Genomic DNA, 27,500 nt, shown 5'->3' with positions numbered 1-27,500 from the left:
TTGTTTTTACTCCTCCCTCCTTTACAAGTACTCCACTGAGCCTCCCCCCCCCTCTCTCTCTCTCTCTCTCTCTCTCTCTCTCCATTCCACAATCCTCCAAGCGTTCCTCCCGCATCTCCTCCCTGACCCACATACCCATCTTCCCCACTACCTACCACTAACGCCAAAAACCCCCTCGCACCCAGCGTGGGACCACAAAGCCCTCCTCCCCACACACACACACACACACACACACACACAAACACACAAACACACACACACACAACACACACACACTCACCGCAGCCCCTCTCCCCCCACAACCCTTAGCAGAAGACCCGCCATCATCGTATGGGGCATCTCCGGTGAGCCAGTTTTGCGCAAAACCTCCTCCGCCTTTAACGTATGGCAGGTTCATGGTGTGTAATGATCGGTTGCTGGGTGCTTTCCCCTGGCGTTATCGCCTCGCCATCATCCCCCCCCCCCCCCCTAAGCCACAACCAACCCACACGGCAGCCCCTCGACCGTCTCTACTTTAGCCAGCAGGTCCTCTATACAGGGAGCCAACCAGCTCTGGGTCAGGCAGAGGGTTGGGCTTAGGCCTACTGGTATCTGTGGAGGCGTCAGTGACGGTGGGTAAATATATGTCTGTATCTCTGTACTCGTTAGGGTTTTTGTATGTCAAGTGAGAGTACACACACACACACACACACACACACACACACACATACACACACATACAAGCTGCTCGAAGGAGAGAGAGAGAGAGAGAGAGAGAGAGAGAGAGAGAGAGAGAGAGAGAGAGAGAGAGAGAGAGAGAGAGAGAGAGAGAGAGAGAGAGAGAGTCATGCACACGAAGGCTGTGCGCTATGGATATGCTCCTCTTTGTTCCCGGGCGACCGGTGGCGTCTTGGGCCAGATGGTCCTGCAAGAGACGCTGGGAGGGAGGGAGGGAGGGAGGGAGGAGGAGGAGGAGGAGGAGGAGGAGGATGGCCACTGTGACCCCACGTGTGTGTGTGTGTGTGTGTGTGTGTGTGTGTGAGGCGACCTGCTGTGTGGGGACACCCGCGCCAGGCCACACGATAACACGCAACGCCGCCACCCAACCTACCAAATCCAAACCTTCTCCTCAACGCAGCCAAAAATAGATGACTACAAGCGGGGCCTCACTCCCACCACAGACCGTCATACGTTCGCACACGACGCTAATAAGATGTGACTATCCGCATATACAATGGGGATAACAATAGCAGGCGCTTATCACACACTGGGTGATAAAAAAATAGACGCACAAACGACAACTGAATGGGGGACCATTACGACAAAGGGCGTGTTGCTGCTACTGCCGCTTCTGCTGTAGGAAAGTGAGTGAACTCCAGGCACGGTGCAATAACCCGCCTGGCGTATAATGAGATAAGAGTGCACATTACCGGGACGGGACGGGGGAGCACGGCACGCCCTCTCCTTGCCTCCGAGGTGGCCGTTAAATGGAAGGTGGTTTGGGACCACTGAATGGTGACGCCTGCCACGATACACACCCAACCCCCCTAACCCTCACAGGAGGACGCTGACGGAGTACATCAACAACACCCCCTCGCAGAAGGACGCTGACGGAGTACATTAACAACACCTCCCTCACAGGAGGACGCTGACGGAGTACATTAACAACACCTCCCTCACAGGAGGACGCTGACGGAGTACAGCAACAACACCCCCCTCACAGGAGGACGCTGACAGAGTACAACAACAACACCCCCTCACAGGAGGACGCTGACGGAGTACATCAACAACACCCCCCCTCGCAGGAGGACGCTGACGGAGTACAGCAACAACACCCCCCTCACAGGAGGACGCTGACGGAGTACAGCAACAACACCATGGCCAAGATGTTGTCTTGAAATACCTGGAGTTCAACACTGCGAACCATTGAATCATTTCATCTTCACTAGCCTCTCAACTAGTAAAAACAAAGCTGGTAGTTTTACAATACATATCAAGAAACTTACTTGTCAAAGCAAAATCTTGATATTATCGCATAATAACATCCAATGTAAGTAAATAGAGTTATGAGGCGAACGACGCAGTAAACCCAAGACTGCTCGAGTCAGGTCGAGTTTCGAATACTTCGCGGAAAACAGGTTGCCCTTCTTAACCTCCGAGGACCTGGAGCAAAGTCTTGAGCGAAATAAACAAAGCTGGTACAGTTAGGGGGAATGCTGGAGTGTAATCACAACGTAATATCCAGTTGAGTTAAATTCCAGCAATTGAGCCACGTGAGAGGACGCGTCTCAGGAGATCTTGAAGGTCCACCCATGGTTCAAACATTCTGGAACACCACACCTTTCTCATGGAAGTGCGTGAGACATTAACTAGAGGAGTCTACCTTTACAACCCCTGTATCTACCAAAACCATGACAACCCTCACCTAGCACCAACCACACGACCCTCGTACAGCGAATATGATACTAAACTCTTTTTCTTTTTTCATCTCTCGTGAACTTTCAGAATCTACAAATCTTTAGGAAACTGCTAGAGAACTCTACGAGAGTGACTGTGTCTTCAACTACTTTCCCTCTCACTCTACACCAATCTATGCACGTGTACCCATCTGATCATGTCCCACACTGCGATATGGCGGTTCTGTTAAGCATATCTGTAAAGGACTGGCCTCTGGGTCTTAACTCATAAATGCCCAGCGTTCATCTGATTTCCTTAAGTTTCAATTTATTTACCTTCCCAGGCGGTCCCTAGACCAAGATCGCTCTAGAGGCCTTTGTACCCACGTGAAGACGTACACAAACAGGTGGTAACCAGTGCACCAGGGAGTGTTCCACAGGGATAAACAAAGGTCAATAATAACGGTGATGATATACACCCATAGGAAGGATAACTTCCTCTTAATTCCAGGGAAGATTTTGGGTAATTAGTCTCCTAAGTGATTAAGTAGGGACAGTGGCGTCAAAGGGAGGCTGGAAATGCTGCTTGCTGCCTCACGGGAAATTTAGCACAAATTGTGTACTCCAGAGTGTCATGTGACTGGCTGGCATCTTTTGGTGTATCTGAGACGTAAAGTGTGGCATCACAAACAAGAGGTTTTACTTACCCACGGGTGTGGCTTCCCCTTCGGTCAGCCGTATGACGATCTCGCTCTGTCCGTCCAGTATGAACCTCGGCGGAGTGTTGGCCCCAGCTGGCGACACTAGCGACCCCGCCAGCGCCACCACCACCACCAGCGCCGCCAGCCGCGCCTTCTGCTGCAGCCACGTCCGCGCCCGCCGGTGTATTAAGGCGGAGGTGGTGGCGCTGCCGCGGCGGTGGTCGACGACGACCTGGGGTCGAACCCGAGGGTGGAGTATCACATCGTGAGCATCGGGATGGTCACTCGGCTCGAAGGTCTGAGCATCAATACTTTTGGCGGGATCTTGAAACGGATGCGAACTATCACGACACACTGGTGTACTTAACGAGTCTAGTGATCTCGCCTTCCCTCGCCGCCCCGAGGCTGACCAGGCCTCTCTGTGTCTCTGGTGGGGCCTCACACTCTTACGTCTATGTACAGTAGTAACTCGGGTCATGGCTTCGTCACCAGCGCCGGCCGCAGCACCCGGGACGATAGTAGTACGGCAGCGCCACCACACGGCCCCGCCGGCTCCCCGACACAGGCCCTGCACTCTGCATCTCGCGCGAGTGTCGGGCGACTGCCGTCTTCGCACGCGCATCTTGGCAACCCGGCGCCCGTTTTCTACAGTCTTGAGAGAAAACGCGACACTGAGGACGGGGAGACTATTGCACACCTCCGCATGTCTGTCAGCGCAGCCAGTCAGCGCACATCACGAGACATATGGGGGGAAGGGGGGTGGTAATTACGGGGTGACGGCGTTGGTGAGAGGCCTCCGGAGGGCGGGCATGCAGGCAGCTGGTGGCCCGCCTAATGGCACATCACGTGACGGTCTCCGCCCATGGGCGCCCCCCTACGCTGCACTAACACACACACTTTCTCCTCCGGGCGCATCAGGCACTAAATGGTGACTGGCGGAGGAGCTAATCACCCATTTAAACCCCCCTTGATCTAAGACGGGAAGAGAAAACGCTTGCTTCTACGGCACTTCTTATAAGGTCGTTATCGTCACTTTCAGCATCATTGGTGCCGTCAGGACGCGAGAGGAGGCGGTAGTGAGAGTGTCAGTGAGTGGATGGGTTGGTAGGTGCGCCTCGCGCTTCCTGACGGTGGCTGGGTGGGTCGTGACGAGAGAGCCTCCTCTCCAAGGCTCCTTGGCGATACGTCCTCCAGACTCTCAGCCCTGGACCAGGAGTCCTCCAAAAGGTGTCCCCGCTACGATCGGTGGCTGCGTCCTTCCCCTTCAGGCACTTGGCTCCTCCTGCTGGGGAGAAGCTTCTGCGTTTCGTACTCGGTGGTAGTGGTGGTCAGCACCCAAGTGGGTCGTCTTCAAGGAATCTGCAAAAAGAGAAAGAAAACAAATTTATTCTCGTGTACTTCTGCCACTTCACTAAAAACAACACAAAACAGCTTTATGTAACAATTACAGGTTTATTCATCAATTCATCCTGTCGCACGGGGGTAGACTGAAGACGACCCAAGTGGGTCGTCTTCAAGGAATCTGCAAAAAGAGAAAGAAAACAAATTCATTCTCGTGTACTTCTGCCACTTCACTAAAAACAACACAAAACAGCTTTATGTAACAATTACAGGTTTATTCATCAATTCATCCTGTCGCACGGGGGTAGAGTGTCAGGACGACTGGCAATGTACGTCAGACAGGAAACGGCGTCATCACCTCATTCTCTCCTTACGACAGAGGGACTCGCAAACCCCATCTACTACCACACTGTTACCAGTGGCGCAAAAAAAAACTATAATAAATGACACAAAATGCAATGCAGACACTACATACGACGCTAGCATTAGCCAAGCCATATAACGATACAGAGAGAGAGAGAGAGAGAGAGAGAGAGAGAGAGAGAGAGAGAGAGAGAGAGAGAGAGAGAGAGAGAGAGAGAGAGAGAGAGAGAGAGAGAGAGGACATGAGAAACGCTGAGTAACATCACGAACAGGTCCGTTGAACAAATACTTCCCGCCAGCCGTGATGCTATGTGACTCTCGTGGGGAAGATCTCGAGTACACACACTGGGTGGAGATGGAACCCCGAACATGAACACGAGCTGGAAGGAAGGAAGGAAGGAAGGAAGGAAGGAAGGAAGGAAGGAAGGAAGGAAGGAACAAACGAACGAACGAACGAACGACCAACGGAACCTGTGCAGCTCCTCTTACATACACACACGTGACTGTAGAGACATGTTACTGTGTACACACACACACACACACACACACACACACACACAAGGGGCAGGGGGGCTCCGGAGGCGGAAGGCTCTCGCCTCCAGACAACACCGGAGATCAGATGACGACGACGAGTCACGCCCAGTAAATGTCACTGGTAGGCAGGTAAGAGGCGGAGCAAGGCTGGATGATCATATGCCTTGATACTACCACATACTTCTCTCTCTCTCTCTCTCTCTCTCTCTCTCTCTCTCTCTCTCTCTCTCTCTCTCTCTCTCCTGGTATGTGGTAGCCAGGCCCTCCGACCAGGGAGGGAGGTATGTTACTGGTACTACCTGTCTGGGTATCGGGAGGGTAAGTGGCGGGTTGAAACCCCCTCTAAACACACTCAATATCCTTCATACTTTTCTCACAATATGTTCTTTTACTTCATATATATATATATATATATATATATATATATATATATATATATATATATATATATATATATATATATATATATATATATATATATATATATATATGAATGCCAATATCATTTTTGCAGTACAGGTTAATTCTCCCTGTGATATACATGAGAAGAAAAAAAATTTACACAGGCAACAGAGTGTGGCTACAATACGTAAACACCAGTTACACTCGGCTTTCACAACGAATTCTCACACGGGACTTTTACAACACGAATAGAAAAGTGAGATTCCTGCCAACATTGCATCACCCTTCGCCACACTGTGCGATGATGAATCCACCTCGAAATGACATACTCCTATGAGACATCCTGAGGAACGCGTGCGCGGTCGAAATCGGGCACAGTTTGAGCGTCCCTTTGAGAACGACACGGCGACGCCCGCTTGCAACCTTACCGTGATGGCGAGCATATCCCCTCCATGTGTCAACCTGTCATCATCCCTTCTTCCCGGCCATCCATTCTCCTTCCCCGTTCCTCTCTTACCTCGCTCATACACACTCTTCCCCAGCCGGCCATCCCTTCCCGCGTCCCTCCGGTCTTCCCCGCGCCCCCTATGAGGTAAGAGACTAACCCACAACTGACCCAACGACAGACCCACGCGTTGCGGACGTGAAGACAAAGTCGATCGACGCCGCGAGACGGAGTTTCAAGAGGGTCCGGCAATGGAGTGTGAGGAGGAGGAGGAGGAGGAGTAGGAGGAAGGGTTGTCTGTACAGGTCGCCAGATGGTGCCCCAGCCAGGGGACACGGCCGGTGAGAAGGCCAGAGGTTACAGATCGTGAGGGATGGCCCATGACAGAAACCACCCTCACAGACCCAATGATTCGTTTCTCTCTCTCTCTCTCTCTCTCTCTCTCTCTCTCTCTCTCTCTCTCTCTCTCTCTCTCTCTCTCTCTCTCTCTCTCTCGCTACTGAGACAATCAAAACGTTTATAATCTCTCTCTTACATAATATTCCCCCCCACCTACTATCTACTCCTGGGGGGGGGGGGGGGTCATTACAGGTAATTGAAACCTCATTCCGGTTTTACTAGGAAAGTGACACCGCTGCTGTAGGGATGATGGTCGGGGTGGAATAAGACAGCGGGACGCGTCGTGATGCCGCTAAACGGGCAAGGGCAGGGCAGGGCTGGGCTGGGCTGGGCAGTGTGGGTGATTCTCTCTCTCTCTCTCTCTCTCTCTCTCTCTCTCTCTCTCTCTCTCTCTCTCTCTCTCTCTCTCTCTCTCTCTTTCATACACACAAACACACACACAAACAACAAACGAGCAGAAGACAAAGTCAGAAACACAAAATCGTACAAAAATAAAAAAGAGAAACGGGCTGACAAAATTACAAACACGACAAAACACACACACAACAAACAGAGAGACAAACACACACAAGGTAAACAAGAGATTGTGAGACGAACACACGCACGACAGACAGACAGACAGACAGACAGACAGACACACACACACACACACACACACACACACACACACACACACACACACACACAGACAAGAGAATTCCTGAAACAGCTCGGAAGCAGAACACACACACACACACACACACACACACACACACACACACACGTGGGACCTCCTCACTTAGTACAATTGGGCAAGAAAATGTTGAAACGTAATACGATTATTGTCACAGCGATGGTGTGAGGTTTTATGGGGGGGGGGAGGGAAGGGAAGAGAAGAGGAGGAAAGTAAAAGCGTGACGTGACGTGACGTAACGCGTCCGTCTCCCGCGTGAACGGAGAGGATGTCAAGAGAGGCATAACACACAGACCCAGTTAACCCGCACCGTGGGAAGATAGGACACAGCGTGGGAACCCGGCCGCTCGAGAGGGGGGGGGGGGGCGACCGCAGACACCGTTCCTCCGCCGCGGGGTCTTGCCACACGAGCTGCCTGCCATGTTTTCCCAAACTCGCCCGCCCGCCAGCCAGCCAGCTGCGTTCGCTCGCTCCCGCCCGTTCGCTAGATCTCCACACTGATTCGTACTACCCAAAATAACCGTTTTCTTGTGTGGAATATACGATGATATGTTCTCTTTCTTTTTTCTTTTCCATAAATCAGAGAAGAATATCTTTTTAATCGACGTAAGGAGGTTACTTCCCAGCGTTGCGTGCTTTCCCGTACGGCTCAGACCGAGTACCGCTTGCGGCGAAGCGCTCAATTGAGCCTGGAACACCCCCATCCCTCCCCCCCCTCCCCATCCTCGCTCGTTTTCGCGCGAGTCGAGTTTTTATTATCGCCGTTACGACACGTCCCGACAGCTTAGTTAGCTGTGGCGGTGTTGTGTTGCGTTGGCCATCCGAATGCTAGTGGACGGGTTACCCCTCTTTGCCAGTGTGTGTGTGTGTGTGTGTGTGTGTGTGTGTGTGTGTGTGTGTGTGTGTGTGTGTGTGTGTGCGAGGCGATCATCTTTCCCAACGTTCCTGCATTATATGAGAGTGGCCAATACCTCTCCCTCACCCACCTCGTCTCTCTCCTTCTCTCTCTCTCTCTCTCTCTCTCTCTCTCTCTCTCTCTCTCTCTCTCTCTCTCTCTCTCCTCTGTCTCGTAGAGGCTACGAGCGTACTACGACAACAGCGATCGACTCCGCCAGCGAAGTCGACGTGGCCCGGACTTGAGATCGAAAAATACAGTGTCCACCTGTGTCGTCATGGCGGATATGGAAGACTTTAAATGACCGCCATGGAAAAAAAAAAGAAAAAAAAAACGCGCCAAAATATACGAAAGAAAACAGCGTAAACATCCAAGGCCTGAAACTATTCACTTCACTGCCAGCAAGAAATAAATCGGTTCACTTGTAAGAAAGCGTTGGAAAAGTCATTGGACAAGTATTCAGTATGTAGTATTCGACCAGGCGGGTTGTGCATGGTCATATGTATATATATATATATATATATATATATATATATATATATATATATATATATACATCCCTGGAAGCCAGGGTCTTAAACAAATGACTATTTAGAGCAGGAACAGTGCAGTGTAAACCGAGGTGAGGAGGAGGAAGAGACGAACTCAGGAGGCACATGTAAAGGTGTAAAGGTACATCTCTGCTCTGTCTCTCCCATCTGAGCAACTGAGGCAAACACAAGGACAGACTTGGGTCACTTTCCCACACCCGAGCTGTAGCGGCAGAGCACCGGCTGCTGCTGACCTGGTCACCAGGGCAATAACTGGATCCTCCTCTCCTACGTCGCCAGACGACAGTTATTTCCATGCGATACAAAAAAAAAAAACTTGTACTGAAGAAGGGAGATTTCCCACAGACACCGCCCTTCCTTCTCTCTCCCTCCCTCCCTTGCTCCTCCTATCCTCCCCTCCCATTCCTGACGACCTCCTCTGATGTACGATCGTGCAATACTTCACGACAACACACTTTCTTATCACCGTCACGCGGGGCGGAATCCAGTTATAATCTGATGCCGTGAGGGCTGACGAACGGAGTCTCATCCAAGGGAGACTACTCACTCCTCCCACTGCCACGGGATGGGGCAAGCCCTGCCCGACCGGCCGCACGCCATTTTCAGGATCCCACATCTTCGTCAGCAGTTGACCCACCGCCACTCAAGAGCGCGTCGCGTTTTTTTTTTTTTTTTTTGTCTGAAAATCTCTGTAACTGTGTGGGGATGTGGAAAGAACGTAATGACGCGAAGCTGTGGAATTCTCGTCCCTCTTTCGCCATTTCCCCTCTTCCTATAACCTTTCTACTTCGGAGAGTCAGGCCCACAATGCATCCGAGAGGAGAGGTGTGATAGATAACTTCATTCTCTCACACACCCACAGACACACACACACACACACACACACACACACACACACACACACACACACACTACTTTCCCTTCACGTGAGGTGGCCATGACTGGTTCACGTTCGGGCCATGTCACGTCCGTCTTCATATAAGACGAAGAGGAGGAGGAGGAGGTGGAGGAAGGCACCACCATGATGTGTAGAGGCACATGGAGGCAAGCAAAAGAGTGCTACAGTAGGGGCAACGATGCAAAGACACAGGTGGGTGACAAGGTGGGGCCTCTGGGGACTCACAAGCACCGGTGATTAAACCTGTGGATGACGTCGGCTGCACCGATACCAGGTGGCCTCTGGGGAGGTAGCCTTGCGGTGGCAGTGTAGCCAATATACACACACACATACCACCCTCGGGGTATATATAACGCGATGACGCTGCATCCGATGCAGCACCTCCCGGGTGTAATCAGGAGTAACTGTACGCCTCCTCCACGATTCTCACGCTTGATTACACACCTGTAATTCATCGATTGTCTTTCGCTCGCTCGAGTTTCCCCGCGTCGCCTTCCGCATGGCGTCGGAGTTCAACTTGATTCTAACGCACACTGACCACTCACTGACGGTAATGAGATGCAAATTAACAAGTGTGATTCAGCGCGAGACAGAATCTCCATCAAATGCTGATCACTATCAAGGTTTATATGACTATTTCTAACTGATTAATCTTCCGCTTTAATCCCACTTAAGAAATACTTAAATCTCATATACGATCTACTCTACTCCTTAACTTATGCTATGTCGCTCGACATTCCCCTTCCCCCTTAACCCCCTCCCACAACCTCCTTCCTCATTAGCACGTGTCCTCCAGGCATCTTAAACAAGATCCTACATCATGAGACCTTTCCTTCCCCCAACAATCTGAATCCAATCAGCATCTTCCCACACCTCAATAAGCCATAGAAATCTCCCTGTAACCACACCGGCTTTAGACTAATGCCCATCCATCAGGAACATAAAAACAACACATTTTAAAAAACAACACACAGATCAGCCGTGTTAAAACAAGATTTAAAAAAATATAATTGCACAGGCTTAGTGAAAAACAATGAGGAAGCAATAGCTTTCTCAATCAATGCTGCTCCATCTGACCTTCACCCACGACAAAGTTCACTGCTGAGGGAGAGAACTCGAAACAGAGGAGTGAATGTCCGAGACGGCATTAGCTTTTCCCTTCAAACAAATGCCAACTCAAAGAAAAAGAAATAAAGAATCCTCTCTCGCCTATCATTTTTCCCTAAAGCATGAAAGTCCTACTGAACAAATAAATAAATATATATATATATATATATATATATATATATATATATATATATATATATATATATATATATATATATATATATATATATATATAGAGAGAGAGAGAGAGAGAGAGAGAGAGAGAGAGAGAGAGAGAGAGAGAGAGAGAGAGAGAGAGAGAGAGAGAGAGAGAGACTGCCATCCCACCAACGTAAAATGATCCTGAATGATTTTCTTTTTTTTAATCTTATATATATATATTATACAGCGTTGCGGATCGTTCGCATTTCAAAAATCAATCCTGCTTCCAAAGCTGAAGCCTGCAATCGACTGATGTGTATGCCAACAGCTGTTCCACCCAAATCAAGTTTTCGCGAAGCCAGGACTCATCTCAGTAGTGCATTTCATCAATCCCATGACTCATTTCAGTAATGCACTTCAATCTCTCTCTCTCTCTCTCTCTCTCTCTCTCTCTCTCTCTCTCTCTCTCTCTCTCTCTCTCTCTCTCTCTCTCTCTCAGTTCATACATCCATCTTCATCAAGACCGACCAGGCAATTTCAAAAAGAAAAAAAAAATATTCCTTCTCCTCCCGCATTATCTTCCCCGCTGTAACTGGCTCGTACGACCCACATGCGTGGTGGACCATCTACACGAGTCACGAGATCAGACTTTACCGTTACCCAGCGTACGATATGATCCCTTAAACCAACAGAAAATCCGATTACAACTGACATTCGAACTCACTTACCCACAACCGAATCCAAGACTTCAACAACAACACACACACACACACACACACACACACACACACACACACGAAGGAAAGGCTACGGAATCATCTACCACAAAATAATCTCAATGTTTCACTGTAAATCATGGTTTGGCTCCTAGGCTACACAGATGACGATCGCATGTGTTGGATGTGCCAGTATAACGTAACCAATTTCTTGCGGAGGTAGATGCCTGCGGTTTTATCAAGGTCGCCCCAAGTGATCTTACCAGTCAAATTCTCATTTTCCTTCGTGGCTACACAGTTGTAACTCCCTCATTTCTGGTGCAGTCCAGTATTCTCCTTTCCGATGGCGACGATCACAGAAAAATCATTATAGTCAGTCATATATATATATATATATATATATATATATATATATATATATATATATATATATATATATATATATATATATATATATATATATATATATATATACTCTTTGTTATCGGGGCCTGAACATTTAAAGAGGGTGAGAGGCATGCATGGGACAGAGCGAAGTGAAGCGATGTGGTATACGGGGGTCGGGGGGGACGGCGGTTGCTGTGAGCCGTCAGTGGGCCGGACCACAGAAAACAATGAACGGTCTGGTTTGTGTGGCTTGGCTTTCGATGGAATCTCTGGTTTAGGTGTAATGTGCATGATGGACAGTGGATGTGACTATGTTCGCGGCTCTACCTCCCTAACGTGGGAAGCGGCGAACATGTACGATAAAAAAAAGAATGTATATGCATACATTTCCTTCAAAAGCCTATGGATACACACACACACACACACACACACACACACACACACACACACACACACCAGCTGAGATAAACCATACCTAATAGATTCGAATCGTGTGTAGTACTGTTTCCAGAAGCCATACCCACCACACTACTCGATTCCTCACTTCCCTCCGCTGTCACAGATTCTCTGGAACCATGATAGGTGTTTGCTCAACGCCCCGCAGTGCACCACACACACACATATATAATTCCATGATTGCATTATGCCAGCTACTGTAATGGGGCTACGACACTTGTTGTTTACCCGTTTCTTTCGTCTTTCTTCATTCACAAGTATTTTCTTTTTTTTTTCTATAACTGTAATCGACCTACAGTTAGAAGGCAAATGTCTATCGTGGTCTAATATGTCCACATTGGTCTTTTGTCATATCGTCTCGAGAGGAAGTGGGGCGCGTCGGTTCCCTGAGGGAATGACAACAGGGAAACATCTTATTCTCACTCACTGAAGATCGTCTTCATTTCCAGCTTTCATTCGTGTGTGTGTGTGTGTGTGTGTGTGTGTGTGTGTGTGTGTGTGTGTGTGTGTGTGTGTGTGAGACAATGCATTTTGTGTGAGTAGCCTTCTATGTAACACAAATATCCTTTTGAGATATCCTCCAGAATACACCTGGGAACTTGTGCCCATGACTAAATATTACGACAAAGTTCACGCCGTGGCCGACTCACAGGGCATTATGAGGGGTCCGAGCACTTCCTCCCTCAGTCATTGGTGCCTTTTGAGGGGCCCAACCTCTGCCTTCCTCAGCCACTGAGGCTTCATGGGGAGCCAAGCTCTGCCTCCCTCAGTCACTGAGGCTTCATGAGGAGCCAAGCTCTGCCTCCCTCAGTCACTGAGGCTTCATGAGGAGCCAAGCTCTGCCGCCCTCAGTCACTGGGCACTTCTAAGACACAGACAGACAGATACACACGCTCAATAACACCTCATAAGGAACAGGAATTATACCCGACGATGATTGAAGGCAACCCTGTATCCTCTCATATGAAATTACCCTCATTATCATTATTCTAAAACCCTAAGACTCCCATCTCAGTGATCCAGCGGCTCGTATGCAGCTCTAAGGCTGCGCTACAATCAGTAGCAGGGACAGGATGAACTTCTCTAGTGCGAAAAGTTCTTTGAGATGACTGCGTGCTCTTGTTTCGTCAACTGTCGCAGCCTCGCCGAAGGAGACCTTCTCACTCGCGGTGTTACAGCAAGCAGGCAGAATCCGGTAACTCCCTTATATTAAGTTCCCTTCGATATCTACTCAGTAATAAGTAGCGGTCCATATTCTTCACACAGATCGTAGAAAGCACAAAGGATTCTACCTCAGACCACTGCAAATGCAGACTATCTTTACACAATTCACACACAAAAATTAAATAAATCCACAGACCATCTGTACAAAAGATGATATTAAGAACACAAGACCATCATCTCACATGATCACACACAGACACCCCTCCTTCACCACACGAGTCCCAGCAGAGGCGACACAGACCACTTCTCTACACTAGCCACACCCGCGAGAGACACACACACACACACAGCTCGAGACAATAACCTGCACCGGAAACCCTCCGTATCAGACCCTCTCCAGGTGGGGACACGCGTCGGACTGGCCCCAGTGAGAAGCCATTTCTTAGGGCCCCACCGCTGCCGCAGCCGCTAGCAGCGGGAGCTCCGCACACACACACACACACACACACACACACACACACACACACGGCCCCCTGCCCCCGTATCAGCGGGGGACCTACTGAAGTGACCATGTACAGGAGGGGACAACGATGGCTGACATGGCGACCAGTGGACACCACAGGGGCTCAACATTGTAACAATGGACCGGAGGGACTGTGTGTGCGTGCGTGCGTGCATGTGTGTGTGTGTGTGTGTGTGTGTGTGTGTGTGTGTGTGTGTGTGTGTGTGTGTGTGTGTGCCGCCGTCGCTGGCCATGTTATATAATCCTCACTATCCTGGCTACCATCTGTGACTCTGTTTTCACCACCAGGGTTTTAAGGTCTCAAGTTATCAGCCAGAAGTTTTGTATCCCACCTCTCTCTCTCTCTCTCTCTCTCTCTCTCTCTCTCTCTCTCTCTCTCTCTCTCTCTCTCTCGAAGCAGAAAGCCAGTATAACAACCACCTGTAGAAATGGCAGCATACACGGAAGGCACGAGGAGTGGCATGCGTTATGGGAAATATCCGTAGTATGGTGTAAAAAGGGGCGCCCTCTTAACGAATGAAACCTAACCCCCATGATGCCAACCGACGACACTTTAACGCGCAGATGAACAGCCTCCCATTACCCTTATTATCTGCCTATGTCAACGAAACTCTAGTGGAAGTAGGAAGGGAGGAGCACTGAGAGTCAGCCAACCCAGACAACAAGAGAACTTTTGACTCGGCCAACAAACAGAATACGTCCTGAAGGGGACATACTCTGCCATCCCAGGAACGAGAGGTCCTTAGACTCAGCCATCCAAGGAACGAGAGGTTCTTAGACTCAGCCATCCAAGGAACGAGAGGTTCTTAGACTCAGCCATCCAAGGAACGAGAGGTCCTTAGACTTAGCCAACCCAGGAACGAGAGGTCCTTAGACTCAGCCAACCGAGGCAAGGGAGGGACCCCTAGACCCAGTCTTTAGGCAGAAAATGGGGACATACACTCAGCCAGCCTAGGCAGGATGGATCCCTGATCTCAGCCAAATCCAGGCAGGAGAAAGAGAGAGAGAGAGAGAGAGAGAGAGAGAGAGAGAGAGAGAGAGAGAGAGAGAGAGAGAGAGAGAGAGAGAGAGAGAGAGAGAGAGAGGCTTAGACTCAGCCAACCCTGACATGAGAGAGAGAGAGAGGGGGTGCCCCCCCCCAGACTCAGCCAAGGACCTCAGTAGTTCCTGACGAAGTTTATGGACGACCTCGCGACACAGATGGGACACGCACCACCCATGAAGATCCCCCAGATTAGTCCCGCCACCACCCACCATCACCCAATACTCCTCGCCGTAAATATGAAGTCCCCAACGATGGCCAATATGATGTTCGTGCGCGTCTCAGTCGTGGTTCTCCTGACGGGCATCAGCCAATCGCCTACAGGAGGTAACCTGGCGCTAAAATATGACCGCCTACTTGCACGTTTTATGCTTGGGTAAGTCTTCACATATCCAGCATTCACTTCAGCATTATTTCCGTGGTTAATTCCATGCATGGGAGTTTGAATGAAGAGCTTCAAGTGTGGGAAGTTATGAATGAACAGTTTAATATTCGGGTGCTTGAATAAGACACCGTTTGGCTTGGAAGGAACCGAGAAAGTGATACTGCATCGAGCAAAACGGGACATCGAAACACTCTTATACATAACGTACTTATAACATCTGGTATAACACACATCAAAATTCCAGTCATCACACGCCAGAAGAAATACAAAATACAAGAATGCAAAAATTGCATGACTCTTGGTGAAAGACCTGACCCAGGCACATTCACCTTGTCCGTGATGGTCGTCTTTTGGTCATAATGGTCGACCAAACACGACTCCCTCTCCCCAGTCTGGCAACACGACCATCAGGACCACACACTTAATGCAGAAGGGCGGGGAGAGAGAGCCAGTCGCCTACACACACCTGCGCGCGCGCCCGCCACGGGTGTTTTGACCTGAACAATTACCTTCCAAAACCTCTTTTTTTCTCCTCCCTCCTCCTCACACCACATCAGCCTTTCTGCACAGCTGACGGGTACCATACCATTGTACACACGCACCTGCCATCCTTGAACGACGTTCACCCTATACGACAAACACCTGCGTCCCTCACACTTGGCTCTCCCTCGACACAGATGCATCTACACCCTGCCTCCTCCTACCCTTGTCTTCCCACACTCCCGGCCAAGCATCCGTCCGACCATCTCCTCCGCACGTGGGAGGCACGCCGGCCAAAACCAGCTATCAGCAATTTGGTCCAAGTCTTATCCTGAGCCACTTCTTCACTGGATATGACCCCACACTCATGATGGCTTTTCCTCCCACCCCTTGCCTGAGGAGTATACTCACCTGAGCCCCTCCTCCTCTGAGATCCTCCTTGACTTGTAAGAAGAACCGCTCCCATTCCTCAGACGTGAAGCGCCCGCTAGCGCAGGCGGTACGGCCGGCCCTTCAACAGAGGGAGTGGCGTCTGCCACGTGCTGGACCACGAGATCCTCGCGTGTGGGGAACCATCAGCACGCGCGGCACACATTCCCTCCCCTCGCCCCCCACCGTGAGAACCCAGAATCGCCCCAGGCCGGCTCCCACCAACACCCGAACCCATCACCTTCCAGCACTCCTCCTCCTCCCTCCTCCTCCTTATGCATCCCTGGATCATTTACCTCACCCTCGGGGGGTAAGAACTTTATGTACTCAGCTTATCAGCGGGTCTTTACGTCCACCTGTCTGCACGTTGCCAAGGAGGGGACAGTCAGCACGTGCACACATGGCACGTGTCCTCAGGCATATCAACAGTGACTGAAACGATGGTTCACGTAGAGTTGTCAACAAGCGCAGCTCTCGTGAATACACGCGTGTGTGTGTGTGTGTGTGTGTGTGTGTGTGTGTGTGTGTGTGTGTGTGTGTGTGTGTGTGATTACCTATTTGCACGGCAAGGGAAGAGAGAGTTCTCTCACACCCGTGGGGCCTCTCCCATCTCGAGAACATTCTCTAGTATAATACAACCTCTCAAATATTTATGTATGAAGGTTGCGTGTGTTAGTAAACTACCTAATTGACCTGTACGGGGTACAGCACAAACAGGCAATTACACACACACACACCATCCATTACCCAGGTCACGTAAGACTGCCGTCGACCAGAGGCAAGCTACATTCGAACGTAAAACCTGACGGGGATGTCAACGCTCGGAGGCCAGAGAGAGAGAGAGAGAGAGAGAGAGAGAGAGAGAGAGAGAGTCACCTACAACCCCTCAATATGCCAGTCATCTGAGGCAACCGAACTACACATCCATTCGTTAATTCAGCAACAATGTCCGACACAGGAAGAAAAACCACGGGAGTCTCTCGCAATCTTCATACCTAACGTACGTAACGTACGCCACCATCAGTGTACATGCGATACCAAATCACTGACGTAAAGAGTTGTGGATGATACACGACGCCCGTCGTAAATATTCGTATTATGGGATTTACTTTCTTATCCTCTTCTTTTGGGCAGATTTTGTCTCTTCGCCGAACTGATCTCTCTCTCTCTCTATGACATGCTACACACGGTGTGTGGTTTCTGACCAGAGCTCCCACGGGGAGAGAGAGAGAGAGAGAGAGAGAGAGAGAGAGAGAGAGAGAGAGAGAGAGAGAACGGAGTTTGGTCGCACGAGGTGGGGCGTAACGGGACGAGGTGATCTCTGGGAGCGTTTCCCGAGGGGCGGTGCCTGGCAGGGGTGGTGACCCCCCCCCCAAAGCACTCCTCCCTCATCCATGCCCCGCCCCGCTCAAGCGACGCGAGGCTGGAGGCTGGTTGGTAGACGTGAGGGTGAGGTCACTTGTCCACTCCTCCGGGTCACTCGTATCATTCTTGTGGCTACACTTCCTTGGTGATTTCCATCACATGTCCTTCTACTTCCCTGGTACCTTCAATCGCATGTCCTTCTACTTCCCTAGTACCTTCCATCACATGTCCTTCTACTTCCCGAGTACCTTCCATCACATGTCCTTCTACTTCCCGAGTACCTTCCATCGCATGTCCTTCTACTTCCCTAGCACCTTCCATCGCATGTCCTACTTCCCTAGTACCTTCCATCACATGTTCTTCTACTTCCCTAGTACCTTCCATCTCATGTCCTTCTACTTCCCCAGTACCTTCTATCGCATGTCCTTCTACTTCCCTAGTACCTTCCATCACATGTCCTTCTACTTCCCAAGTACCTTCCATCACATGTCCTTCTACGTCCCTGGTACCTTCAACCACATGTCCTTCTACTTCCCTAGTACCTTCCACCACATGTCCTTCAACTTCCCTGGTACCTTCTATCACCTGTCCTTCTACTTCCCAAGTACCTTCCATCACATGTCCTTCTACGTCCCTAGTACCTTCCACCACATGTCCTTCAACTTCCCTGGTACCTTCTATCACCTGTCCTTCCACCTGCAGGTACTCACTGTACCTTTCACCCTCCCAGTGCCTCCACTTTACGTACCTTTCATCAACCTCGTACCTCCAGGTACCATTTCACCACCCGCTTACTTCCAGACCAGGTACGGTAACCCCTCCTCCTCACCTACCCCCTCGTGGCTCCACTTCCAAGCACCGTTCATCACCTGAGGTTTAAGCTCCTTCCCGGCCACGTTCACTACATTCTCCCCCGTCACTTTCCCAGTCGTTCATTTTCCCTGAGTCACCTTCGTCACCCTCGACTTACTTCACATTTCCTCCCCCCCCTTCTCCCAAAGTCACTTCTCTCTCTCTCTCTCTCTCTCTCTCTCTCTCTCTCTCTCTCTCTCTCTCTCTCTCTCTCTCTCTCTCTCTCTCTCTCCAGGTAGCTCATATTCCCCCCCCCCCCTTTCAAATTACCCATCCGCGTCGCCTTCATCACCCCCTCGTCTTTCTCTCTCCCACCTTGAAATCTAAGTTTCGTATCACCTTCGTGCTTCCGGGGGTCAAGACCAACCGGGATCCGGGTCAGCTAAGAGAGAGAGAGAGAGAGAGAGAGAGAGAGAGAGAGAGAGAGAGAGAGAGAGAGAGAGAGAGAGAGAGAGAGAGAGAGAGACCCGCAGTCTCCATCTTCGAGGAGTCTACCGTCTCTCGCCAGTCCTACTGTGAAGGGGAACCTGGAAAGACGTCGGGACTAACTGAAAAAAAAACGGAGGGACACCATTATACCCGAGGGCCGTACCGTCGTGCTCACGGGTCGTACCGTCGTGCTCAAGGGCCGTACCGTCGTGCTCACGGGTCGTACCGTCGTGCTCAAGGGTCGTACCGTCGTGCTCAAGGGCCGTACCGTCGTGCTCAAGGGTCGTACCGTCGTGCTCAAGGGCCGTACCGTCGTGCTCAAGGGTCGTGCCGTCGTGCTCCAGCCAGCCAGTACCTACATCTACTGTATCCACTACCTACATCTACTGTATCCACTACCTACATCTACTGTATCCACTACCTACATCTATTTCCACTCAAACCCTATCGCCTGGCGATGAACGACCAGGCACAACTGATTTCCACCATGGCAAACCAACCACGTCTTCTCATCACCCACCACGCAAGCACCTGTCCTCTTGTGTGTGTGTGTGTGTGTGTGTGTGTGTGTGTGTGTGTGTGTGTAAGCGTTCTACACACGTAGGGGTCGCCATCTCCTGTGTGCGGTCTGCGTCAGGTGTGACGACCCGGCGAGGATCCAGGGCAGCGGGAGCGGCCCTGGCGGACACCTTAATTACCCAGCGTCTATTTCACGCCCCGCCAGTTTTTCCCGGGCTGGAGAGGACCAGGGCTGTCCGGGCGTTGGTGGTAGGGGAGGGGAGGAACCTCTCTCTCTCTCTCTCTCTCTCTCTCTCTCTCTCTCTCTCTCTCTCTCTCTCTCTCTCTCTCTAGCGGAACTTTCTCTCTCTCTTTCCCCCCTTCCCTCCACCCCACCCCTTCTCCTTCCAGCAGCCCAGCCGTCTCTCTCTCGTGGGAGAGAGAGAGAGAGAGAGAGAGAGAGAGAGAGAGAGAGAGAGAGAGAGAGAGAGATAAAATGAAGAGATAATCTCACTCGACGAGACTCTTAACAGACAGCGCTGTCACGCGTGCCCCGTTCTCCAGCCAGCTAGCCAGCCTGTCAACCACCTAGCCACAAGGTTGACGTGGTCTGATATTCTCACCTTCCTTGCTTCACGACTGGATATGCAAATCCTCCAGCTCGTACCCGAGATTTACTGTCTCACCCTCGACAGCGCTGGACGCGGACGGCACCAGAGCTTAAAGGAATTACATTAAATTTCTAACAGGTTTTTTTTTTCCCCCCTCACAGAGCACCACTGGGGTAAGTTACACACACGGGGATGTATAACGTTCTCTGTAAATATGACCTCATGACAGCACCTGTTATCGTAAAGTCAGTATATCGCGATGTAAGAGCCTTCCTCATATACACACGAGCGCGTAACTCGCACTCTTCGTCTCCGGTATACTTAACATACCCCCGAACTCGTATACTCTCAACCAGAACAGAGTATATGTATTATGAGTTCTACGTAAACACACACACACACACACACACCTTCTCACAATGTCAGCAATAACACTCCTTCGTTTTGTCAGTCTTCCCTGGGATGGTCAGCTGCGGGTCAGTTCCCCCCCCCCCCCCCTCCCCGGGAGGTCAGCCGCGGGTCAGCACTCCTGGGAAGGTCCACCCGTGGGGTCAGCCTCCCTGGGACGCTCGGTGTAGGGCAGCGTCCATGGGAATGTCAGCACCCTTAGGATGGCCAGCCTCTGGTCAGCACTGCTGTGAGGGTCAGTCTCGGGTCGGCACCCCAAGGAGGGGCCAACCTCCCCTCTGGCAGGTCAGCGGCATGATGATAACAGCCACCCGCACTCCCCCACCGTCAACATCGCCAAACACCCCATTACTTAGGTCCTCAAGACTCTGCGTGCGGTCTCGAACTCTACTCCATCCAACCCCTTCTTCCCTCCCCCGCATGACGCCCCAACCCTTCACATTCTTCGCCCGTGGCCCTTGAGGTCATTGAGACACAGCCAGGCGGCGACACAGACGGTGAGGTGCTGCAGCGTGTGTGTGCACCGCCGCACCACAGCGGACAAGGAGATCACCGATGCCAAGAGGAAGGAGAAGGGGTTGTACGGCCGCTCGTCAGCACAGGACTCGAGTCGTCTTCTCCCTTCCTCCCTCTCCACAACCGAGGTAATGACCCTCACAAGGCTAGACCTGTCTCCCTTCCTCCCTTTCCACAGCTCTCTCCCCTTTTCCCCCCCCTCTACAATCAATCATATGATTCTACCAGGATACGAAGCCTTTCCCTTCCCTCCCTCTCCAGCATCACCCAGACGACGTTGCAAGCACTGAAAGCATCGGGAGACTGATACACCTGGCACCACCTAATACATCAAGTCTCTCTCTCTCTCTCTCTCTCTCTCTCTCTCTCTCTCTCTCTCCTGACACACACACACACACACACACACACACACACACACACACACACACACACACACAACAAAGGGTAAATCCCCCAGGTAGGCAGCCGTGAATACGAAGCTCCTCCAAATCTTCCATCATACATATTAATCTTTATTTAAGCCCCCGCGTTTCCTACTTTGGGTGACACCCCTTCCCCAAAAGCCCCGGGCCAAAATGGCGACAAGAGCAGTACCATGTTGACTAGCTTCTCAAAATACACTCATACGAAGAGGAATTAGTCCCTCTTTTTTTTTTTCTTTTGTTTCTAACGCAAGACACTGGCGCCATTCTATTTCCAGGGTAAAAGTATATATACGTGTCTGCTTTTATCTAGAACAAAGTTACCAACTCACAGACGTCTTTTGCGGGTGGGCATGTGGAAGGGGAGGGAGTCTAGGTTGGGAGAGGGAAGCGACATTGGCCCAGACAATGGAAGGATGTTGGTAAAAAGGCTGTGGGTAGGGCGCGGTGAGGATGGGTAGGTTAACCCGGAAATATGGAGCGAAGGGGATGCTCTTATGAGGGTGTGGGAGAGTGGGGAGAGGAGGAAGGAACTGGGGAAAAGTTTAGGAAGTGGGAGGGCGAAGGTAAGCAAGTGGGAAGTGGATGGGTAAGACGGCAGCAGGAGGAAGAGAGTCGCGTGGGCCAGATATAGGAAGGTACGGAGGAGTGGGTGACTGACTGTCTCTCCTGCCCTCCAGAGGCCACCTAAGTGGTTGACACCGCCGCGCGCCACCCTAAGGGCCTGGTTCCCTCAGCAGTGACAACACACTTTCAGAAGTCCTCCCGTCACACTCGCCAATTTTCTTATTCTCTCCTCTTTTTTTCTTCATCCTTCGGGGCGGCGTGAGGCCGGCCGGCCGCATCTGGCATGACGCGAGGATCTCAGACGTGACCTGTGTGTGTGAGTGTGTGTGTGTACACAGTCATCGCCATTATCCTAATACTGGGTCCTTTGTCGTCAGCGGAATGACATTCTCAAATCCCACACGACTGACGCGCGGTATCGCGACAATTGCCTTCATCCGCCACAATGTGGGATCTCTGAACCCGCCCCAGAGAACTGGGAAGTACGTCTTTTGTCTCCCACACTTCGGCAAAACCCGAGGAAGAGACTCGTTCTTATTCTCATTCTCGAGACCATTTTACATTCCCGTGTCTTCTCTCCCTAACGGGACGATCTGCTCCGGATTCTTTGGGTATATGTGAAAGGCAAGTTTTCCACTTCCTCCAACATTCTTAGATGATATGCTTCCGTCTTCTATCCTTAATTCTTTAACTCCTTAGCCTTTTTTTATTATTATTATCATCATTATTTTCCGAACCTCAATCCGTGACTGGGGCTATAAAAAAAAACGTAAGAAAACGTAAAAAAAAAAAAAGAAAACGAGGTTACAATCTATCAGTACAACTTATCAAAGCTTTTGCCTTACAACTAAATCAGTGAACTGCTCGTCTCACTTGACCACTCCATCGATGCTCACCTGTAAAACTTAAAGAACAGTCACCAACAATCGAAAAATTCTGAACCCCTTATAAACTCTATCTAGACGCCTCTTTTCTCTTCTCAGGGAGTTACCTCACCCAGTCTAGCCATTTGAATAATATTTGTGACATTGTATTTAACGGTGGCACCGAGGCCATCACCGTGGGTGGACAGCAGGACAGCACAGCACAAACCACATCAAAACGTTCCCTCCACGTATCATTAAGGCTTGTCTCACTGAAACATCTTTTTAACAGTCCATAGAGGAACTAGCGTCTCGTTAATACTCTCTATCAATCACGTGAATTGCTTTGATAATCCAAAGTGATATTCTACATACTATCAAGTATACCATACTTTGATATCATACTGTGATTAGATTCAAATTCAATTTCAGAATTTTATGGTCCGGAGAAAAGGGAATCCATCCACAACACGGAGAGGTGCTTGCATTATAACATGACTGACTACAATTGGTTCGATTCGCTTCATGACTCACCGGCACGGTAAAGGGATCTTCTGTCACCCTTGACATTGAGAGGAACGTCGGAACTTGCTGTTGTGCGCGCCCTTAAGCATGGTATAGATGCGGACAAGAGTTCTGGTTCACACATAAGAATCTCGACACCCGCAAGGTTCGGAGCTGTGCCGGAGCTCTCGCCACCGTCTTAAGTATCGAGACAAAAGAGTTCGGTACAGTTTCGGTCTGGCGTGTCCCACGACTTAAACTCCTCCGCGAGTGTACGTCAGTTCGTGAGGCTTTGACAACGGGTGGTGTGGGCGGTGAGGCCACTCACTCCTGGACCCGCTCACGGCTTCTGGTATCCACAGGTTCAGTACTCCCAGCTCACAGTACGTCGTTGCTCCCCTGTATACCACGCCGCTTCAATTCGCTCTCCATCCCTTGCTCGCCCTCACACTCTCCTGCACGTTCAGGCCCCCCGAACGCTCAAAACAGCGTTTCAATACGTGCCCAGCGTTACATCTCTCTCTCTCTCTCTCTCTCTCTCTCTCTCTCTCTCTCTCTCTCTCTCTCTCTCTCTCTCTCTCCCCCTAGGTTAGTCCCGCACATGACACTAAGAGCATCATCCCGTTCAGCCGGTCCTTAAACATGATCATCCATCCCGTCCGTTATACGAAGGAGGAGGAGGAGGAGGAGGAGGAGGGTGGGTCATCGAACGCCCTTAGGTGTGAGATAACAAGTCGTGACCTCTGGCACCGTTACCTAATGTTACGCCCTGCGATATGGCCGCTTACCGTCCCAAGGGAGGGGAGGGTACTCGTATTCCCACTTCCCCTTTCCCTTCTCCCTCTCAGCCTCATCCCATCCCACCTTCTTCTCCTCTCCTCTCCCTCAGAATCTTCATCGACATCGGAACTGGAGGAGCAGCGGACCCACAGTTTCAAGGACAGTCCTGTACTCTGCGCTCGCCAGAGCGTTTTCACGTCCAGTCTGGTCACCTTAAAGGACAGCCTCCCTACCCATGGTTTAAGGGCGCCCTATCACGAGGCTTTGCCACAGAGTCTGAGCCTATCAGAACACTTATCCCCTCTCCCCTCAGTGCGCACCAGACATCCAGATAGGGAGACCGTGAGACCGGTGTAGATGCCCACGTCAAAGCTTGTGGAAATAAGAATTTTACTTATAAATCAAAATGGGCTTTAAAACATGTTAGTCTCCTTGATCACGTTGCGTTTCACTTTAAGTATGCGACTCGTATGAGGATCGTAAACGTTCTTTTTAAGGACTCACGGAGGAGGAAGGAGGAGAAGGAGGAGGGGTTGCGAAATGCCTTTTGAACCTCCCCTTCCTTCCTTAGACTAAAAAGCCCCTCATATATGGCTCTGCTATCCCATAGCGTCTCCCTCGCCGATGCTCGCTTACCACTCCTTTCACGCTACTCCATACCACCACCCCTTCTGCCTTCCTCCTCCACCCCACGCTACGGTCATGCCACACACACACCTACACACACACACACACACACACAAAGGGGGGAATGTTGGCTCCAGCACCTGTGTTCCATCGTGCGACACACGAGTCCCCGGAGAGATATAAAAAACACCATCTTCAGTACTCTGGAGGTGTTTTGACGGGTGATGTCAGGGGGTCGGTCGTGGGTCGCACGGCAGCGATCACTGTGTTTACCCGTAACACAGGCAAACAGATTTCCAGCTAACGTCTCGAAAGCAAACGACTGTTACTGACGCTTCTCGTATGGTGGGGCGTCAAAGCCTGACTGAGCACCAGACGAGAGAGAGAGAGAGAGAGAGAGAGAGAGAGAGAGAGAGAGAGAGAGAGAGAGAGACGGCGCAGTAGACGGATCATCCCCTCCCCCTTCTCCTCCTGCTGCTGCTGCAGGGAACTGAACTGCCAAGAGACAATAACTAGTCCGGGTCTTTGCCGTCCACCATCAACACTATACTTGTGGGAGATGTGCTCCCTCCCTCCTCTCTCTCTCTCTCTCTCTCTCTCTCTCTCTCTCTTTAGAATCCAGTTCCCTCCCGAGCAAGGGGGAATTACACTCCCCCCCTTCCCTTCCTCCATGCCCTCACCCTACTCTTGTTCTGCCCAGCCCTACCCTACGCTTACCCACCTTTGCCCAGCCCTATCCTACCCAACCCTACCTAGCCTCAGTGCAGGATCCACTCCTCCTGCCCTTGCCCCTCGCCCCACACCACCAAGCCGGCGACAAGCTCACTTCTCCTCCTCCTCCTCCCTCAACCAAGCCTTCCTCACCCGTGCACTCAAAACTAGTCACACACACACACACACACACACACACACACACACACACACACCAACCAAGTCTGGCTCTCTGGGGTTCACACAACACCTTGATCTCCCCACACTGTTCACCCTGCAACTCGTACCGTTTACTTGGGCGTTACGTGAAGGAAAGGAAAACAGACCAACAGAGAGAGAGAGAGAGAGAGAGAGAGAGAGAGAGAGAGAGAGAGAGAGAGAGAGAGAGAGAGAGAGAGAGAGAGAGACCAGAACAAGGATGAAAAAAAAGTTGCTTAAAACCACTCTATAAACCTCGACGTAGTGATTACAGGAGAGAGAGAGAGAGAAAAAAAAAAACTACATCAGAACCTGAGGAGATCCGGCACACGTACTCAAGTCGCAGCATTGGTTACGTTACACGACGTAGTATTACGAAGGAAATACGTGACGATCACCCTGAAAGGCTACCATCATATTATCAAGGAGACTTTACGTCCCCAGAGGATGGACGGGGCGCAATAACCACCTTGATCATGCACGGTTTAATTGCATAAGAGACTTAGAAAAAAAAAGAAGCAAGACTTGTTGTTATGTTTTTGTCCTGATCCTCATAAACAAGAGAGGTCTCCCGCCGCCTCTCATGTTCTGGAAACTCATGAATGAACGAGTCAGCCTCATCCGAGATTTCACATGAGGCAACCTCTTATCAAAAATGAGGAGGGAGGCGGGAGGCGTTGTTGTTATTCTCCTCATAAACATGACAAGCCCCCCCTCCAGCCTCTCATGTCCCGGACACTCATGCACGAACGCGTCGGCCTCACCGGAGACTTCCACATGAGGCGATGGCTACCAGCAACGAGAGAGGGGTGTGATGGGTGGGTGGGTGGAGGAGGCATCATCTTTCCCTACCGAGGCGTATATGAATGAGGAGGGTTCGGGGGTCGTAATACTAACTCGGCGATGCGTAATACTGCACCCAATTCCGCGGATGATCTATGGCACAGAGAGAGAGAGAGAGAGAGAGAGAGAGAGAGAGAGAGAGAGAGAGAGAGAGAGAGAGAGAGAGAGAGAGAGCATGCTAATCCAACACACACACTGTGGGAGATGCAATCGAAGAGAATCTCCCTCTCTCTCTCTCTCTCTCTCTCTCTCTCTCTCTCTCTCTCTCTCTCTCTCTCTGGTGCAACACATATTCATGGCTCGGGCGACAAGGGCAAGTAAGCTGATACAACTTTGTTGAAGCAGCAACACAAAGGAGAAGGAGGAAGTCTGGATAGACTCTGTTCCTCTCTTCTTTGTTAACGCTTTGAGCGCGACGGCAATGGCTCTTTGAACATAACGGTACGACCCATGAGCACGAAGCGGAAAATGACTGAAGACGAAGGATGCGATCCTCGAACGCGACGGTACGATACTTTAATACGATGGGTACGAACGACTCCTGAACATGACGGATTAATCCTGAGTTCAACACAGAGGTTACGATAACACTTGAACACGACGGTACGATCCTTAATACGACAGTACGACCCTTGAACATGACGGTACGATCCTTGATACGACAGTACGACCCTTGAACACGACGGTACGATCCTTAATACGACAGTGCGACCCTTGAACATGACGGTACGATCCTTGATACGACAGTACGACCCTTGAACACGACGGTACGATCCTTAATACGACAGTGCGACCCTTGAACATATGGAACAGTCTGCCGATCAGAGTCGTCCTCAAGGATCCAAACACTCGGTCAAGCCAGCCCTTGTGTTCCGTGATGGCAGCCACACGATATCCAC

The 27,500-nt window shown here is 50.6% G+C and overlaps 1 protein-coding gene across 6 annotated transcripts in view; it reads right to left on the bottom strand.

The window, feature by feature from the left end:
- Positions 1-27,500, bottom strand: part of Cad88C (cadherin 88C) — a 313,587-nt gene that overhangs the window by 93,390 nt on the left and 192,697 nt on the right. For all 6 annotated transcript variants that reach the window (XM_071691381.1, XM_071691383.1, XM_071691384.1 and 3 more), the window contains one exon: positions 3,083-4,435. In XM_071691381.1, the coding sequence (XP_071547482.1) occupies positions 3,083-3,698 (616 nt within the window). In that variant the 5' untranslated portion in view covers positions 3,699-4,435. The remainder of the gene's footprint in view (positions 1-3,082; positions 4,436-27,500) is intronic.

The sequence above is a fragment of the Panulirus ornatus genome, chromosome 50 (genome assembly GCF_036320965.1).
Source record: "Panulirus ornatus isolate Po-2019 chromosome 50, ASM3632096v1, whole genome shotgun sequence".
Lineage (NCBI taxonomy): Eukaryota > Metazoa > Arthropoda > Malacostraca > Decapoda > Palinuridae > Panulirus > Panulirus ornatus.
This window is presented reverse-complemented; position numbering and strand designations above follow the sequence as displayed.